This window comes from Ananas comosus, linkage group 4 (genome assembly GCF_001540865.1).
Source record: "Ananas comosus cultivar F153 linkage group 4, ASM154086v1, whole genome shotgun sequence".
NCBI classification, from domain to species: domain Eukaryota; kingdom Viridiplantae; phylum Streptophyta; class Magnoliopsida; order Poales; family Bromeliaceae; genus Ananas; species Ananas comosus.
Window position 1 is genome coordinate 13456809 of NC_033624.1, and position 18960 is coordinate 13475768.

An 18960-nucleotide genomic window follows, 5' to 3' on the forward strand; every position below is an offset into this window, starting at 1 on the left:
TATACAATATACATACCCTTTCCTCGTGTTACTTAATTTGGTTGGCTCACGACAATTTTTTCAAAAACATCAAAAAAAAATATATACATATTTTTGAATAATTTTGAAAAGGACTGGCCGAAAAATTAAAGAGCACATCTCAAATCCATGCGCCATACGAGTGCAGCGAAAAATTAGATCTTATGTAGATGAAAATAAATAAAAATAATCGTAAAAAATAAGAAAGAGGATAATAAAACATCGAAGAATAAAAGAGAACATAAGGATACAGAACTTACGTGGTTCTACCAACTTACATTTACGAATAAGACCTTCTTAATGCGTTCTTCAATTAATTTACGGTAGAAAAGCGTACGGAGCAGATTAATCTGTAAGTATCTTTCTCTTAAGAACCCTTTCACGTTTTCCTCTCAATTTAGAGTTAACAATAAACTCTCAATTTAGAGTTTAAAATCCTGACACAGCGTTTGGTTCGGGAATAGAAAAATATAAGTCCTTGTTTCACCTTTTGTTCCCAAACAAAATTTTCGTGCCCGAGAATAGTAGTTCTCGAATCCCTGTTATAAACTAGTGTAACCTGATATAAGTCTAAAACTGTTATTCCACCCTTTTTTTCTAAAACAAGCTTGTTACCAAGTGAGAACAAGGTTAATTAAAATCTAAGTTTAATTTTAATTATGGTATTAAATTATTAATTAATATAAATAATATACTTAAATCATTATTTATTGCTTAAATAATAAAGGAATTAATTAATTTATTACTTATAATTAATTATTAATAATTTAATGTGTTTATCTATAAATTAGTATTTATATTGATAAACCATTAATATTTTTATTAATTTAATTAATTTTTTAATTAGTTATCTAACTAAAATAATTTACTAACTAATTACAAAATTAAATTATTTTTTTTTATATTTAATTAATTATAATTAATATATTTTTATTATCTTATACAATATTCATAAGCTAATAAATTTATTAATTTATTAAATTATTTTTAATTAATATTTTAATGTTAATTAATTAAATAAAATATTTTAATTTAAAATTANATTTTAATTATGGTATTAAATTATTAATTAATATAAATAATATACTTAAATCATTATTTATTGCTTAAATAATAAAGGAATTAATTAATTTATTACTTTTTAATGTTAATTAATTAAATAAAATATTTTAATTTAAAATTATAGCTCTTATTTCTCGAATTTCAATCTAACTATCAAACACTATTTACCTTATTTTCAGGAATAATACAATTTTCTTCCAAACACAAAATTAATCTAATTCCTACTTATATCTGAGCTTGTATCTATTCCCGAAATAAGCAATTTTTAGTTATACCCGAACTAAGTGCAGTGTAAAACTCCAATTTTAGTAGGAAGCAATTTTTCTCGTCCATCTAAGTTTCTGATTCATTTCCAATTTTTCTTAAAAATCCTCTCTAAGATGTTATCAAACCATCTCTAATCTTAATGTACAAAATTAGATTAAATTGTAGCCAAATTCAACTTATTCTCTCTATCACGACCCTAAATACCGGTACTCGTATGGGAATACCACTATTTGCAACGTTCCCAGCGTATGAAGTACTAGGTTCAAGATTGAGAACGCGTACTTAATACAAAACCAGTTTTCACAGTTTCATATTTTGTGGAATTGTAGTCTAATTAAGTAACGGAACCGGCTTGAATACTAGTATTTAAATTTGAGTACCAGTACTGGACATTCAGAAACTCAAAATTTTTAACTTTTCATCGTGATGCCGACTCGAAATATGACTTCATATAATTCAACACATTTAGACACAATAAATACAAACAAAGCACTGGTAGGTCCTACACTATTTTTTTATTTTTATTTTTGAGAGATAAATAGCACACTACCCACTTCGTTTTATTTTATTTAGAAATAAACTTAGCTGGAAATGTGAATTAACTAGAATTCGAACTTAGGTCTCGGGTACTAACCACCAAACCCTTTGCCACTTGCTCCAGGGACGATCGGTGGTCCTACACTATTTTATTATAAAAAAATTATTCTAATAAAAGACAATAATATGAAATGAGGCTCACTGTCTTTTTAAACATATGTGAAACCGTACAAAACTTATTTAAATTATAGACCATTTTGATTTTACTATCTAAAGTTTTAATTTGTTTGATTTGAGTCAGTTAACAATACATTGACTTTAAAATTTTGATTCGTTATTTAATTATCTTAGTATACTTCATATTATTCTCACAAAAAGAAATTTATTAAAAAAATAATTAGCTTAAATTTTAAAATTATATTATTATTAATTGATTTAAATCAAACATGATCAAAGATTGAATAGTAAAATCAAAACATAAAAAGATTGAATAATCACTTCAAATGATTTATAGATCAGGAAATTAAATTTTGGTGCGTCTTTATCTTAAAAATATTCTTAAATTGGGAGGAGTGTCCATACAGTTTCACCCAACAATAAACAATGTCTCTACATATCATTTCAAAGGAGACAACCACGAAGATAAGATAGTGTCGTCCCCTCCACATGGCCTTTTTTTTTCTTTTTTTTTTTAACTTTATTTTTTGCTTTTTGTTTTGGCTCCCACTCCTTTACAAAACGCAACTCCCTCACATTCAACCTCCCCCTCACACCCCCTTTAGCCTCCTCCTCATTGTGGTTTGTGCTCGTCACCTCACTTTCATAAGACAACAATTTTGTACTGTACTCTCTCTCTCTCTCTCTCTCTATCTCTTTTGTTTTTGTTTTGTATCTGTGTTGCTTTGGCGAGGTGGAATCCTATTTGGGTTCTTCCATTTCCAATTTAATGCTTGGATTTTGGATTCAACTTTGGTTAGCGTAAAGAAAAGATTTTGCGAGTACTCTGATTTTTAATGGAGCTGAAATCAACCGGACTAGCTCTGTTCTGGAGGAGGTCGAGAGATCGATTTCTGCTTGTACTTTTTATATATATAAAAAAGGCTCCTGTACTTAACTTCTTAGCTACAAAAAATAGAACTTATACTATCGGGTCTGAATAGAATCCTATTGGTATTTATTCCATTCATTTAGTGCGACAGATGAGAGAGAGTATGAATATATTTTTGGAATTAAAATTTTGCAAGAGAAATATATTTTGTACATTGTTTTGATTATAATGAAGATCTTCGCTACGTTTTTATCCTTGGATGTAGGCCAGTCGCCGAACTACGTAAATATTACGTGCTTTATTTTTTTCTTCTTTTCTCGAATCTCTTTTGATATTTTTATATCCGACGAACTAAATCTTTTCTGCTTTACTTCTAACATAACTATAGTCATAACAATTTATAAGTACATTTATTATTATTGAATAAGTGAAATGTATGATATACACTTTGATTTAGTCATTTAGACGTATATATAGCATTGCTCAAAATTTTTATAACAGAAAGGCGATTTCAAAATTCAAAAATAGTAGTTCAAACTTACATATTGTAAAAATTATAATTTTTTTTTTATAATACAATTTAGACAGTGCGTAAATTGAAAACTCTCCACTGTTTACTGTTGTTTTGGTACATAGGTGGCAGTTGGAGCTTGGAACTTAAAATTGATGAGTGACAGGACACTTTTACGTGTTCGATGCACTCTCCTCTCACATGCTTTTGTTTCCCTTTCATTAATCCTTTAAAGGGCTCCACCAACCTTTTGGTTTTTTCCTTTTTCCTTTGCCCAATCTCCACCATTTTCCTTTTCCTCATTCTCCTTAGCGTCACCCGATTTATTGGGCGTGTGAGTCGAACTTGCTTTGGACTATGCGTACATAGATAGATAAGATATGTAAAAAGATAAAGGGCTATATATATATATATATATATATATATATAAACCAATTGCTCTGTGCCTGTACGCATTGTTCATCTTTTATGCTTCTGCGTGCTTGTCAATTACTGAGTGAGATATAAAACTGTTGAGAGTGAATTGTAAAAACCTTTCATTGTTTCGGTGCAAGGATTGGATTATTAATTTATTGCCCCAAAAGAGTTTCCTTATTTCTTTTTGTGGTACGAAAATGTTGGGTTGTCGCCATTTGTCTCAAAGATTCATTTTTTGGCTGCGTTTCTTAAGCAAATGCCTCAAATCTTATTCTTTTCTGTTGGGTTCTCTTTGTTTTTGGCTTCAGTTCTCTGAGAAACATCAAGTTTATGTGTAAAGATCAAGTTTTGCAGCTTGCCAATGGATCCAGAGATGGGAAAGAGCTCGAAACCCTCAAAGGTTTGTCCTTTTTTCTTCATTTTTGTTTTTTGTTCCCCGAAATTTTGGATTAAAAGCAGTGGGGCTTTACTTTGAAATTTTTGATGTTGTTTTCTGAATTTCAGAAGGATTCCTGGAAATCCATCTTGCTCTTAGCCTACCAGAGTCTTGGGGTTGTGTATGGGGACCTGAGCATTTCCCCTCTGTATGTTTACAAAAGCACTTTTGCAGAGGACATCACTCATTCAGAAACAAATGAGGAGATCTTTGGTGTTCTCTCTTTTGTGTTCTGGACACTCACGCTTGTTCCTCTTTGCAAGTATGTGTTCATAGTTCTCCGAGCCGACGACAATGGCGAAGGTATAGATCGCAAGGATTACAAAGTTTCATCTTTTGAAAAAAAAAGAGCTTTTTTTGGATCAAATTGTTAACTTTTTGATTCATAATTGTGCAGGTGGTACATTTGCCTTGTATTCTTCGATATGTAGGCATGCCAATGTGAGCCTTTTGCCTAATAGGCAGGTTATGGATGAAGAGCTCTCTACATATAAGTTAGAATATGCTCCTGAGACAAAAGATAGATCAAAGATCAAGGTTTGGCTTGAGAAGCACAAGAACTTGCACACTGCTTTGTTAGTGATGGTCATGCTTGGCACTTGTATGGTGATTGGAGATGGTGTTCTCACTCCAGCTATTTCAGGTCTCTTTCTTTTTTTTTTTTTCTATTTTTTTTTTCTTTGCTATTTTCTTTTTCTTAGTTTCTGATCTTGGTTCTTTGGTTTTCCTTTCTAACCTGCCTTTTTTTTGCTGTTTTTGTAGTTTTCTCTGCAGTTTCAGGGCTTGAGTTGGCCATGTCCAAAGATCAACATGAATGTAAGTTTTCTAGTTTGATCCCTCAAATGTTTTTAAAACCAGGAGCAGTTTATTTTGGTAGCTATTCGAAGTTCTACTTAACTACTCTCTTTGCAGGGGTGAGGGCCTGATCTCCCTTTAAAACTTGAAATTTGGAATTTTGTTCCCTTTTTTTTTTTATTTTTTATGGTGCAACTCTTTATGAGCAAGTAAATTGGAAAGAAAAGGGCGAAATTAAGTACCCTGTTAAAGATGATATATTAATCATTTGCAATTTCTTAACTACTATAGCGTACAATTTCTCTCATAAATAAATGTGTATTTTCAAGTTTCGCCATATTATATCCTTGTTTTACAAGCGATAGTTGCGCCTATTTCTTCTACGTGTAGGAATCGTCATACTTATACCGGTACATATGCACCTAATATTGAGTATGATTATAAAATTTCCAAGAAAAGCAAATCATACATATTACCACTATGCAGATGCTGTAATCTCATCAGCTCTCTGTAATCTTTGCAGATGCGGTAATTCCGATAACGTGCTTCATATTAGTATGTCTATTTGCGCTTCAACACTATGGTACGCATCGGGTTGGATTTCTTTTTGCGCCCATAATTCTAGCTTGGCTTCTGACCATCAGCGCGCTCGGCGTATACAATATTGTTCACTGGAACCCTCGTGTTTATCAAGCACTTTCCCCATATTACATGTTTAAGTTCTTGAAGAAGACCAAAAAGGGTGGCTGGATGTCCCTGGGTGGAATTTTACTTTGCATTACAGGTAACTTCGGCATGATGTTTTATAGCTAAAATTTTCCCTACCTACTTTTAGGTCTCGTTCAAAAGATTTATCGTGAGCTAAGAAAAGTGTTATACATCATAGAACTTAACAGAATATTTTGTGCGACTTAAAATTCCGAGAAAAAGAAGCAATGCTTAACATTTAGCAATTTTTTGCAACTTTGAATTTCAGGATCAGAAGCAATGTTTGCAGATCTTGGGCACTTCTCTTATACTGCTATCCAGGTGATCCTTCTTGTCACTCTAAATTGCATGTTGTTTTTTCCGTTTGTGATCGAGCTGTAACTAAACCCTTGAACTTGTGCTTACTGTAGATCGCTTTCACTTCAATAGTATATCCAGCACTAATTCTGGCTTACATGGGTCAAGCTGCTTACTTATCGAGGCATCATAAGATCTATACCAGTTACCAGATCGGTTTTTACGTCTCAGTTCCAGGTTTGTTTTGCTTTTTTTTTTTTTTATTCCAGAATCAAAAGAAATTCTCCGTATCAAACTATGCCTTGGTTAAAATCTATTTGTTTGCTCATCTGAAGATTATTTTGCGTCAGCAAGTAGAATATCATTCCTTGCTTAAGTACTAAAGGCTAAGATGATGAGATAATTCATTGCTTGATGCCTACTAGTGAATCTTAACTCCAGATTTGTACCGATAACTGTTATTTATTAGCTCCTAGTTTGCTTGAAGAAGTGCGAACCGAGGTGTTTTTGGGGCACATTGGCAGTAACAGCTTAGAATGTGATAAAAGCAAAACTACAATTTGGCTTCGATTGGTATCAAGGAGACGCGTATACAAAATCTCACCATGACTGGCATTTTCTAACAGGAATATTTAATTAATTTAATTGATTTTTTTTTGGCAATATCGAAAATGGAATCTGATACTAGAAGGATTTTCTCGGTCTTAGAGAGCGTGAGGTGGCCTGTGCTCGGAGTAGCGATATTAGCTTCCGTGGTGGGAAGTCAAGCTATCATCAGCGGAACATTCTCTATCATAAACCAGAGCCAGTCTCTGAGTTGCTTTCCGAGAGTCAAAGTAGTCCATACCTCTGATAAAATTCACGGCCAGATTTATATTCCAGAGATCAATTGGATGCTCATGATCCTCTGCATAGCTGTTACTGTTGGATTCAGAGACACAAAACACATGGGCAATGCATCTGGTATGTTTTATCTAGTTAAGCGCCGTTTCCCTTTTTTGGTTATTTTCTGCATATTTCGCTTTATTTATTTCATGTCTATCTTTTATGGCAAAGTTGCCGATTGCCAATTTTTAGTATAAGGAGCATCAACTCCTCTCTCCTTGAAAAGCATAGTTAGATATCTTTTTTTTTTTACATTCAACTACGCATTCAACTGTAATCTTCAGTCATATCCAATCATTTTTATGGTTCTCGAATCAGAACATTTCATGCCTAAGCTTTCTAAGTTACATAAAATCACTTACCGTCTTTGTAATGAGCAATCTATTTCTTTTTGTCGCAATCGCAGGACTAGCAGTGATCTCGGTGATGCTGGTGACTACATGCCTGACATCCCTAGTCATCATACTCTGCTGGCACAAGCCGCCTCTCCTCGCGCTGGCTTTCCTCCTCTTCTTCGGCTCCATCGAGGCCCTCTACTTCTCCGCATCTCTCATCAAGTTCCTTGAGGGTGCGTGGCTCCCCATCCTCCTCGCCCTCATCCTCATGACCACCATGTTCGTGTGGCATTATACCACAATCAAGAAGTACGAGTACGACATGCACAACAAGGTGACGCTAGACTGGCTCCTCGCTCTAGGCGACAAGCTCGGCATAGTCCGCGTCCCCGGCATCGGCCTGGTCTATACTGATCTCATATCTGGCATCCCTGCCAACTTCTCTCGATTTGTAACCAACCTCCCTGCGTTCCACCGTGTCCTAGTCTTTGTCTGTGTGAAGTCCGTGCCCGTGCCTTACGTCCCTCCTGCTGAAAGATACCTGATCGGCCGTGTCGGTCCGCCAGACCACCGATCCTACAGATGCATCGTGCGGTACGGTTACCGCGATGTGCATCAGGATGTCGACTCCTTCGAGTCCGAGCTCATCTCTAGTCTGGCCGATTTCATACGGCTTGAGGCTTCGTGTGGCGGACGCCAGTCTGGCCTATCATTCGACGAGAACGAGTGCAGGCTGACGGTTATCGGGAGTAACGTGCTCACTTGTCATCCGAATTATGATGCTGAGCGGAGCATCGAGCACATCAGCGTGTCGGTTGAGAACCCGGGTGAACGGAACGGAATTGAATTACCTCCTGTGGGCTCGAAAAAGAAGGTTAGATTCCTTCTCGACGAAAACAACAGCAATTCCGTACTGGACAAGCACGTAAGAGAGGAGCTCGAGGATCTTTGGATGGCACAAGAATCTGGGACGGCGTTCATAATGGGGCACTCTCACGTGCAAGCGAGTCCAGGGTCGTCGATTTTGAGGAAGGTGGCGATCGATTTCGGGTACAATTTCTTGAGACGAAACTGCCGGGGTCCCGACGTGGCGCTTAGAGTTCCTCCAGCCTCGCTTCTCGAGGTCGGAATGGTGTATGTTTTATGATCACCTAAGCCCGCAAACTCGCTGATCGTACTGCATTCAACTGCAAGGAGCTGAGTGCATCAGGCTGGTGTTGGTGGGGATTTTGAGCATTGTAATATTTATGATAGAGAAAAGCAAATGATTAAAACTAAGAGTCTCATCCTGTAGGAATGTGAATGTGATCAAACAGCCTTAAGAAATCAACTCTCTTTGAGAGCTTCTTTGCTTCGGTTTCTATAAAGCTGTAGATGCGATCTGTACGAGATAGTATCAGAAAAACTCTCTTTCTTTGTAATTATTAAGCAGTATATAGATTATGATCTGCAATACTTAACTTTATTCGACGCTTTATACAGTTGCTTATTTGTTATTAGAAATGATAATTAGAAACTCTTTGAGAGCAAATCGCGTAAAAATTTCTTGAGCTCTGCATTTCACTCCGACAGCGGTGTTGGTTGATTTTCATATGTAGGTTGGTAATTGATTCACATTCTTGGAAGATCAGGTATCAGCAGATTTTCTTTTGCGTTTTGGAAGTAATAATTTTTACGTAAAATTCCAAATTGTGGTTTCTGCATGCACTATTATATAAAAAACAGAGATTATTTGTCGTATTACATTAATTATCATGGAGAAAAACGGGGGCGCCAACGGGGCAGAGATTAATTTAACCCTGAATCAAGGATCGGCATTGTGCAGTTATTAGAACTTGCAATGCCCCCCAATTGTCTCAAATCGGATGAAAAAAAATTTGTGTATAAAAACATAAGAATTAAAGGCTCTAGTAATTATATTTGGGCTCAAACATAAGAACTTGCGATGCCCCAACTAGGTTATTACATTTAGTATTAGAACTGATTTATAAACCAAAAGTGTGAGATAGCTTTTGCATCGCTTGGTGATCTTGGGCTCAACGACTACGAGCCATTAATGTTAGTGGTCAATCGTGAGAAAATTGAATCATTCGGTAATCTTGGATTAGAAAATGAATAGAGAATTGGACCCTAATGGGTTGGGTCGTTACAGAACTATTTCAATCTCCAGGTTAAAATGGACATAGGCTAACATGGTTGTCCTGAGCAGGCCTTGTATGCGGCTAATCCTTTTTAGAATGCAACAACAAATTTGTGCTATAGCCTATACATGGTAGTCGCCAAATTATATTAATTGTACAAACACAAATGTAGGTGTACATCTGAGTTGGAATATTATACAAAAAAAAGAAAAAAACAAAATTAAATGATCTATAAAATGTCCACCATATCATAATCACTAAAAATTTTTCTCGCTTTATATGCACATCTATATACTGTGCACGTTTGTGATATTCCATGAAGCTCGTTTAAAACTCTTTAATTCAACATCTCACAATCTTCATAAAGTACTGCTATGTTTCCCCTGTAATATTGCTTTATGATCTATTGATTGTTAAATATATTTTTGGGATAAATTTTTTATCAGATCAATCATTTAGATAGCATGGTATTATCATAACCTATTCGAATATATTCCGCCATGATGTAAGATTGTGTATTTGTTATATACAATTAAAGAACGATATTTTTGGATGTTCTAAATATTTTTCCTATCTCAATACCTTATACATAATTATATAGTGTCCAAAACCTAATCCTGAGACAACCTGATGATTAAAATGTCTTCTTGTAACGCTCTGCGGGAGCAAATTAAGGGACGTGAACAGAAACCTGCAACAGTTTGCAATTCGTCGCCGAGTTCTTAGATTCAACTCTCAACGACATTGGCGTTGTATATATTCAGCAATATACAGTACATGCAAAGCTTATTCCACGCGTATTAATGAATGCCGCAAAATTCAAAGGAATGCACAGTTATAGCACATGCTACACTTAACCGCTACAATACAAATTTCTTGGATTCCTCTTATGATTTGATAGTACGAGTATGAAAAGTAATTTAGGCCGTACCATCAGATTCAGTCATGATATGTCTAAAACATTGTAAATAATCGTTAGCTTTTAAAAGCTAAAACTAGGAATAAACGATATTTTCAATATTATATGTTAACGTTAAATTTCTTTTATGCACGCTCTCATGGGACTAATGCAGTTGTTCACAACACGAGCATAACATATAACGTACACATAACATGCATTTTAGAGATGATTATATAATGCTTTGTTTTGCATAGTTATTTTCTTGTTCTAGAACTCGAATGAATGCTGGAACTGGTTTCTCGAATAGCAAAATTTTTTCTATTTTAATTTTAAGGTCAAATCTACTATACAATCAAATTGGTTTTAAAATGTGTATAATGAAGCAACATGGGTCCAAAAGAAAACATATATTTTGCTTTTGGTCTAATTTAATATGGTTTAGTTCGTGAGTTTTTCGGGTTTAAACGAACAATCCTAGGTTCTCTTTATTGATGACGATATTTAAAAGTATTAGTTGAACGAAGAGTATACAATTAACTAGCTATTTAAGATCTTTCATAAAATTTGTCCCACAGTTATTCGCAGGACACACCACATGTGTTACATAATAAAAATCTATTGACCTTATTCTCAATTTGATTAGAGCCTACTGATTTGGTCTTATCATAGCTTACTGCACTACTTGATGAAGTGTTTGCAAAGTACCTAAGTGTCCTTAGAAGAAGCATTCTATGAAATATTACAACGAATGCACAGATAGAGATCTACATCTGCAGTTCAAATCACTAGCCTAAGTTTATGTGCAAAGATTTATAAGAAACGCTATTATATGTTCAATTAAGATATAATTCATATAATTCTATCAAAATATATCTTTATATATATACTTTCGTCCTGATTCTTTTTGACCTAACGAGGCGATTCGCAATACCAAGTTGAAACATGCCCTAAGCAAACCAGACCACTGAGTTTGGAGGCCAAAATATACTTGTCCACAAAACATGTAGTTAGAATGGGAGACACTCCAACCATGCATATCATGTACTTGCATGGTTGGACCGTATGATCACCTCTTTTTTTTTTAAATTTGTTTTTTTCAATTATCAAATTCCATTCCCATGTGGTACAATTCCATCTATGTAAGTCTCCTACACACAAGTACAAATTAAGTATCTTGCCACTCTTACATAACCAATATTTTAATGAAGCTTCCTCCCACCATTAGCATTTGAATTTAGTTAATGGTGTCCAAATCCATTGTTAGCTTTTATGAAGCATCTTGAGTAGTGGCTTATTCGTGGCCTCGTAAGCAATAATTTATCCATTCAAGTAATTTAGTGGGTCGGTGAAGAATCACCATGTACATATCTTGTTCCAAGAAACTGAGATATAATAAAAAAAAAAGGAAAAAAAGAGAAGAAGATAATTAATAAACCCTCTTTCTCTCTCTTGCGTGCGCGCACAGACATGTACCCGCAAACCAGGGCTGGTGATTAAATTTGATGCGCATCAAAACTCCTGATCATCGTCCAGTATGCGCACGAATCTCAAAGCGAATCTGCAGTGTGGCAGGTGTTAGGATCTGCATATCTGCGTGTGCGTATGTGCGCAGGTATAATAGTTGGTAAATTAAGACTTTGGTTTCGTTTTTATTCTTCCACCTAATCCACATTAGCTGTTTTTAGTCAGGCTCCGCATCGCTCTTTCCTTTCAAATTTGATGTCATTCTGTAGTCACTGTTTCTGAATCTATTTCTTCGAATTAATCTTTCTATGATATAGGATCGAGTCCGTCTCTAACCTTTTCAATTTTGAAAGATTTTGAGCAAGAATTTAAGTACCGTGATACGAAATCGTGTCGAAAATTTACTGGCACGATTCGTGCCGGTCATAAAAAATTTATACGGACCGACACATAATAACATGAAATATTAATTTCCTTTTAGCAATAAAATATTTCAATTGTTTATTAAGTATTTTTATCAAATCTTTTTTTTTTTTTTTTGAGAGAGATAGGTAGCACGCTACCCGCTTCGTTTATTTTATTTAGAAAATAAACTTAGCTAGAAATGTGAATCAACTAGGATTCGAACCTGGTTCGCGGGTACCAACCACCAAGCGCTTTGCCACTTGCTCTAAGGACGGTCAGTTTTTATCAAATCTTAGTCATCGACACGGAGGCTATATCGTGCCGATATCTTGTTAGCACAATATGACACAATAGATACGGTCCGTGCAGAGGAGCACTGAAATTTTTAATTTTGAGTTTAATTTTCACACCAGAGATATATATATATGCTGTCTAGACAGATCTTCCAAAATTTGGGATCAACTTGTGGGTTGGGTGCACCCATCTCACTCAATTGACTAAGTTGTAAACAAAAAGAGGGGGCCTAACAACATCTTCTTGTGTACAAGGAAAAGCAGGGGATGGAAATGCTCATTGATTGCTCCCACCCTCCCCAAGCCCTTTGAAAGTGACATTCACATGTAATAATAAATTAAGGAGTTGTATTAATCGCATGTAACATTTTTTTTATTTTTTATTTTTTATTTTTGTTGCAACAACTTTTTCATTCTTTTGCCTTTAAGGGGGGCATGTATAGCGCACGTCTCTCGGAGAATTCGGTGGCAAAAAATAATAAGAGAAAAAAAAATGCTCGTGTTAATTACTTTGATGTTATTTGATTAGAAATTGATATCAATAATAATAATACTTATGTTTCATTCACAACTAACCAAAAATCACAAAAAGTCATAAGATGTAGTTTTAACTAGTATACGTCTTTATCGTTATATCAAATCGAATCATTTCAACTAAGGAACACATTTTTAACAGAGAAATGTTTGAAGGAAATTTTCAACCAAGCTAGGTAGTTGATGTTGTTTCTCTATCCTTTTCTCAGCCCCCAGTTTGTAGTCCATAACAATTTATTCTCCTGCTGGAGTTCTCATTTTCAAAGATTGCTGTAAAGAGAAGCAATTAGGTGGTGATGAGTAGATGCGCAAAGCATTCAAGTAGTTTGGCTTCTTGTCTTATTCCACATTGTCACTCCTGAAAAGCTGAGAACCGAAAGTATAAAATGTGACGAGTAGCGCAGAAGATACGTCGCACAGAATTTTGCCCAAAAAATTGATCTAATATGAAATATTTCACGTGCACTAACAACAAAACTAACAGAAAGAAAAAATTAAGCTCATGCTCTCTCAAAATTGATAAAATTTAGAACTGATTCTCGTACCATATTATGTAAAAGATTATCTTAAGTACATATGTAACACGATGCACGCAATAAATCTAACAAGTCCTCTAAACAAAATAATGTGAATTAAAGATATATACTTTGCCCGAGTCAAAAAGATAGTATGAACCAATAATACAAAATACTTGGTTACACTCCACACCAACCAAAGATAACTAAGGTTTGAGTATAAAACAAGAGATATTTATGTTACTTTGTTTGAGATATGTGACACTATATATATCTAGCAATCAAAGCCAAAAACCATTATTGTCCCTTCCTCAATCCTTTTTTATGTATATAGCGACCACCACAATTATTGATAGTAGAATATTCTCCATGCTCATGGGTAAAAGCCTACATGCATGTATGATCTCTCCTTTTTAATTAAAAAAAGGTGGCCTTAAAAAGGGGGAGATCGAGATACAAGTATACAACTCAATAGTGCACTCCACCCACCAATTTCTCTCTCTCTATATATACTACCAATATATTAAGTACTCTAGAAAAATATAATGTGAAAGTACAAAAATCATTTTATGTACTTAATTTTGGGCTTGTTTTTCAAGTTTATGCTTCTGCTTTTTGTAGCAGCAGTTTTTTTTTAGAATATTGGAGAAGTAGAAAATTGGAAGGATTTTAATGTGCTGAGAAGTGAAAATAAAATTATAGATCTTAAAAGTAAAAACCCTGATTTGATTTTTTTTTATTTTATTATAAAAAAAGTTAAAAAAAGATTAAAATCATTGCAATTTCAAAAATTATATGTATGTCCACACCTCAATCATTAGAGAGTTTTGTTAACTAATAGATAAATTTCCTTATTTACATAGTTAATGGAGAGGGCCACATCCATAATTTATATATAGTAAGACGAGGATTAGATAACGATCGTTCACTTAGTATCAATTAATGTGATTAAAGCAATACAGTGGCCACACGCAATATATTAGATATCAATAAAATATAACCGATCTTTCATAAGGTAAGTGACAAAACATTTAATGATTGGTGTTTAACATTCTAAATTCGAAAACTACGTATCTTATATTTTCATCTAAATTTACTTTTTAAAAATTGAATAAAAAATAGCATACAAACTTTCTCTCTCTCTTAAAAAAAAAAAGAAAAAATAGAGAGATGGAGATAATGACAAGAATTAATTAGTATCAATCCATCTTTACCTGACAATAGAATAAAACATCACTTTCTCCACTTCATATAAATTCTAATAAAAAAACAGAAAAAGTATAAATTTACTAATATTGCGAGCCGAACAATTAAGCTTGCTCAATCAGAAAACACCCTTCCTTATACGTGGGGCCCGAGCCAATTTTTCTCGTCAAATACTCAATGATAGTATCCCTCGTATGTATATGATAGTACCCCTAGCTCGTATGTGGGGTCCGAGCCAATTTTGCTTGTCAAATACACAATATTAAGTTTCAGCTCAAAATAAGAAAAACAAGTATATATATACACACCAAATCATTAGTACCATTAAATTTTCGACTTTTAAAATAAGAAATATACGATTAGAATGATAGTGATTTTCTAAAATTGAGTATGTAGTTGGTTCAATAGTGTAATGTAACGGGTGAACATGATCAAAGAGATAAATCTAACAGCAGAAATGTTAATAGCACCAAATGCTTAGTACTATTAATAATATTATAGGCATACTATATATTTATATATATATACCCGATTAAGATGATGTAGTCTTCTAGGGTTGAGTAGGTGTTTGCTTGAATAGTATGATCTTATCGGTGGAAATGGTCAAAGGGATAGATCTGACGATAGAAAACTCAATATCACCAAGCATTGAGCTGTAATAGTCATAATATTAATAGTATTGGAGCTATTTTGGTATCGTGTTTTTAATTTTTGGATAAAAAATTGTAAAGTTAGTGGTTCCTTAGGGTTTAGTGGTGGTTCCTCTAAAGTTAAGTGGATGGTTGGTTAAATAGTATGATCTAAAGTGTGGAATTGATTAAAGTATAGATTTAACAGCTAAAATATCGACAGCAAACAGCTCAACTCTCTCTCTCTCTATATATAAATAATGTCAAATTTAAAATTTTTTGATTATAATATAAATAATATCAAAATTTATAAAATTTAATTTCTTAAAGTATCAAATGCTATGAATAATATTTAACTATATATTTTATCAATTCAAAAATTTTATCATTAAAAATAATTTATTAATATAAAATTGATTGTACTCATAAAAATATATAAGATTGAGAATGTCTCTAATTAAAAAACAAAAAAAGGTTTCAAGCATAAATGGTATCAAAATTGCAAGTACGAAAAGTTCCCTGCCTACAGGCTACAAATTCCACCAGTTTCTGCTTTCTTCTCCCCTACAATCGAGTGTCAAAGCATCTACCAGCAGCATAAGACAGCATCTTCAGCTAACAGTTAGCACTTAAATTATATATATTTATCCAAAACCAAATTAAGAAGAAAACAAAACAAATTAAGAAGAGAAAATGTATATATAAAAAAAAAACAAGTTAATTAAAAAGAGGGCAAATAAATCCCTTGGTTGGTCAAAATTTCTATAGGTATCTCCCCTCCCCCACGTACCCTCTGATGCTACTATCTATGAATGAATCAGCAGTAGTGCTGACTTAACTAAACCTCTTCAGGTTTCTTCGGCAGTCCGTCTCTTTCGCTGCCGCCGCCGCCGCCGCCGTTGCAACCATTCGCGGCCTGCAGGACAGGCCGCGGCATGTCATTACTTTTGGATTTGGATTTGAGCCGGCCCCACGCGGCCCAGGCCCAGTCCCACGAATGCAGGACTACGTACGTGCCGATCCCGCCGATGAGCCCGTAGGCGATGGAGTAGGTCAGCGGCATGAGTATCATGGTCATGAACGCCGGAATGGCGTCGCGCATCTCCGTCCACTCGATTTCGGCAACCGACTTCATCATGAGCACGCCGACCAGCACCAGCGGCGGGCCCACCGCCCACTTGGGTATGGAGGCGAGCAGCGGGGTGAAGAAGAAGGCCAGCGCGAAGTAGGCGGCCACGGTGAGAGCGGTCACCCCGGTCCTGCCCCCCTCCCGGATCCCCGTCGACGACTCGATGAACGCCGTGACCGGCGAGGTCCCGAGGAGCGAGCCGGCGACGATGGCGGCGGCGTCGGACATGAAGGCGAAGTACTGGCCCTCGAAGTCGCCCTTGTCGTCGACGAAGCCGGCGAAGCGGGCCATGGAGTAGAGCGTGCCGGTGGTGTCGAGTATGTCGACGTAGAGGAAGGTGACGAGGGCCTCCCAGAAGAAGCCCTTGGAGAGGTCCCGGAAGCTGAGGGCGGCGGCGGTGGAGCGGATGGGGTGGACGTCGACGACCTTGCGGAAGTAGGCGTAGGCGGCGTCGCCCTGGGGGGTGTCGGGGAAGGCGGTGACGGCGGTGTTGCGGAACCAGGAGACGGCGGTGACGAAGACGACGCCGAAGATCATGGCGCCCTTGACGTTCTTGATGAGGCAGAGGGCGATGAGGAGGAAGCCGACGAGGGCGAGCCAGAAGGTGGGGCTGAGCATGCGGCCGCGGAGGCAGAGGACGTCGGCGGAGGCGGCGGCGCCGGGGACGAGGGCGAGGGTGCCGTTGGCGAGGGCCCTGACGGGGGCGAGGGCGGCGCGGTCGGCGGCGGGGCAGGCGGCGAGGGTGACGAGGGTGGAGGGGCTGTAGCCGACCAGCCCCACGCCCTGGTTGTCCTGCAGGCCGATGAAGGCCAGGAACAGCCCGATCCCCGCCGGCGCCCGGAACCCCAGCGCCGACACCGCCAGGAACACCACCCCCTCCAGGAACACCGCCGCCAGCGCGCTCCCGTACGACAGGTTCCCCGACCCGTGGAACCCCACGATCGTGTACGCGAAGTACGCATTCGTCCCCATCCCTGTCCACGTTTCATATATTTATATTACACACACAAAACATACATATGCTTTTGTATATATATATATATATATATATATATATATATATATATATATATATATATATGCATATACATGCATTTTAAAGAATTTTGATATTTATTCTATTCATTCATTAATGCAAAGCAGAGTAAAGCGCTAACAACAACACAATTGTAAATAGATAAGATAGTATCCTGAATTAATTAATTAATTAATTACCGGGGGCGAGGGCTAAGGGGAGGTTGGCGAGGGCGCCCATGACGACGGAGCCGATGATGGAGGAGGCAGCGGTGGCGACGATGAGGTCGCGGCGGGCGCGGTCGACGCAGGCGGCGTAGCCCGGGTCGACGGGGGGGAAGGGGCAGGAGGGGGAGGGGGAGGCGCAGTCGGAGACGGTGCAGGTGGCGCCGGAGTCGGCCAGGATGGAGGCGTTCACGGCCAGGATGTAGGCCATGGTCAGGAACGTGGCCGTGCCCGCGCGCAGCTCCGTCGTGAACGTCGTCCCGCGCGACGCCAGCTTGAACCGCCTCCCGAACCGCGACCCCGCCACCGCCGAGTTCAGCCGCCCCACCCACGACCGCGACGCCTCGCCCTCGCCCTCGCCCTCGCCCTCGCCCTCGCCCCGCCCGCCGGGAGCATTCATTTGTATTTGTATTTGTATTTGTATTTGTATATACTACACACACACACACTTCCGCTTTCAAATAAAATAGATTTCACAAAAATAATAAGCAGAGGTGATGGTGGTGGTGGTGTGGGTGAAATTGGTGAGATATTTGTTAATTAATTATACAGGAGCTAAGCTGTGGGATATATATATGGGACCTGAATAAGAGGAGATTGTTATGCGTTATTTTGGGNGCTTTCAAATAAAATAGATTTCACAAAAATAATAAGCAGAGGTGATGGTGGTGGTGGTGTGGGTGAAATGTGCAAACTAAGCAGCAGAGCAGAGGTAGAGGTGGTGGTGGTGGTGGTGGTGGTGGTGAGATATTTGTTAATTAATTATACAGGAGCTAAGCTGTGGGATATATATATGGGACCTGAATAAGAGGAGATTGTTATGCGTTATTTTGGGATCTCTACTAATTAATAAGAGAGCCAGGAATTGGAGTCAAACGAGGAGAGGGTGGAGAGAGAGAGGGAAAGAGAGCAGAGGAGAGCAGAGAGAGAGAGAGTGCCAACCTCGTCACCACTCTTTCTCCCTCTCTCTCTCTCTCTCTCTCTCTCTCTCTCTCTCATATATATATATATATATATATATATATATATATATAGAGAGAGAGAGAGAGAGAGAGANTATATATATATGGGCATTATATTTGGGTAGAAATATTATTCTAATTATAGTTTTCGAGTTATATCTTTTAGAGAAAAAAAAAAGAAAAAAAACCTCTGTTCTAAGATTTTAGTTATAGCAATTTTTTGTTA

At 37.0% G+C, this 18960-nt stretch overlaps 2 protein-coding genes across 3 annotated transcripts; one reads left to right on the plus strand and one right to left on the minus strand.

The window, feature by feature from the left end:
- Positions 3807 to 8781, plus strand: LOC109708847 (putative potassium transporter 8). Of its 2 annotated transcripts, none has more exons than XM_020230714.1 (10): positions 3807 to 3961; positions 4169 to 4260; positions 4365 to 4599; positions 4694 to 4939; positions 5059 to 5112; positions 5615 to 5875; positions 6068 to 6120; positions 6210 to 6333; positions 6805 to 7059; positions 7388 to 8781. In XM_020230714.1, exons 2-10 carry the CDS (start codon positions 4222 to 4224, stop codon positions 8461 to 8463), a joined length of 2343 nt encoding a protein of 780 aa, XP_020086303.1. In that variant the 5' UTR covers positions 3807 to 3961; positions 4169 to 4221; the 3' UTR covers positions 8464 to 8781. The 2 variants fall into 2 exon arrangements, with proteins under 2 accessions (XP_020086303.1, XP_020086302.1); XM_020230713.1 differs by having other exon boundaries at positions 3823 to 4049.
- LOC109708359 (adenine/guanine permease AZG1-like) lies at positions 16027 to 18703 on the minus strand. The gene is made up of 3 exons (XM_020230065.1): positions 18410 to 18703; positions 17749 to 18244; positions 16027 to 17507 (listed from the first exon to the last, which is right to left on the minus strand). Exons 2-3 carry the CDS (start codon positions 18170 to 18172, stop codon positions 16243 to 16245), a joined length of 1689 nt encoding a protein of 562 aa, XP_020085654.1. The 5' UTR covers positions 18173 to 18244; positions 18410 to 18703; the 3' UTR covers positions 16027 to 16242.

Bases quoted from the DNA above. Each gene is read 5' to 3' on its own strand.
- LOC109708847 (XM_020230714.1), top strand. From the start codon at position 4,222: ATGGATCCAGAGATGGGAAAGAGCTCGAAACCCTCAAAG. The intron at 4,261-4,364 runs GTTTGTCCTTTT...TCTGAATTTCAG, and splicing joins AGAGCTCGAAACCCTCAAAG to AAGGATTCCTGGAAATCCAT. The intron at 4,940-5,058 runs GTCTCTTTCTTT...CTGTTTTTGTAG, and splicing joins TCTCACTCCAGCTATTTCAG to TTTTCTCTGCAGTTTCAGGG.
- LOC109708359 (XM_020230065.1), bottom strand. From the start codon at position 18,172: ATGAATGCTCCCGGCGGGCGGGGCGAGGGCGAGGGCGAGGGCGAGGGC. The intron at 17,508-17,748 runs GTAATTAATTAA...AAACGTGGACAG, and splicing joins CCCCTTAGCCCTCGCCCCCG to GGATGGGGACGAATGCGTAC.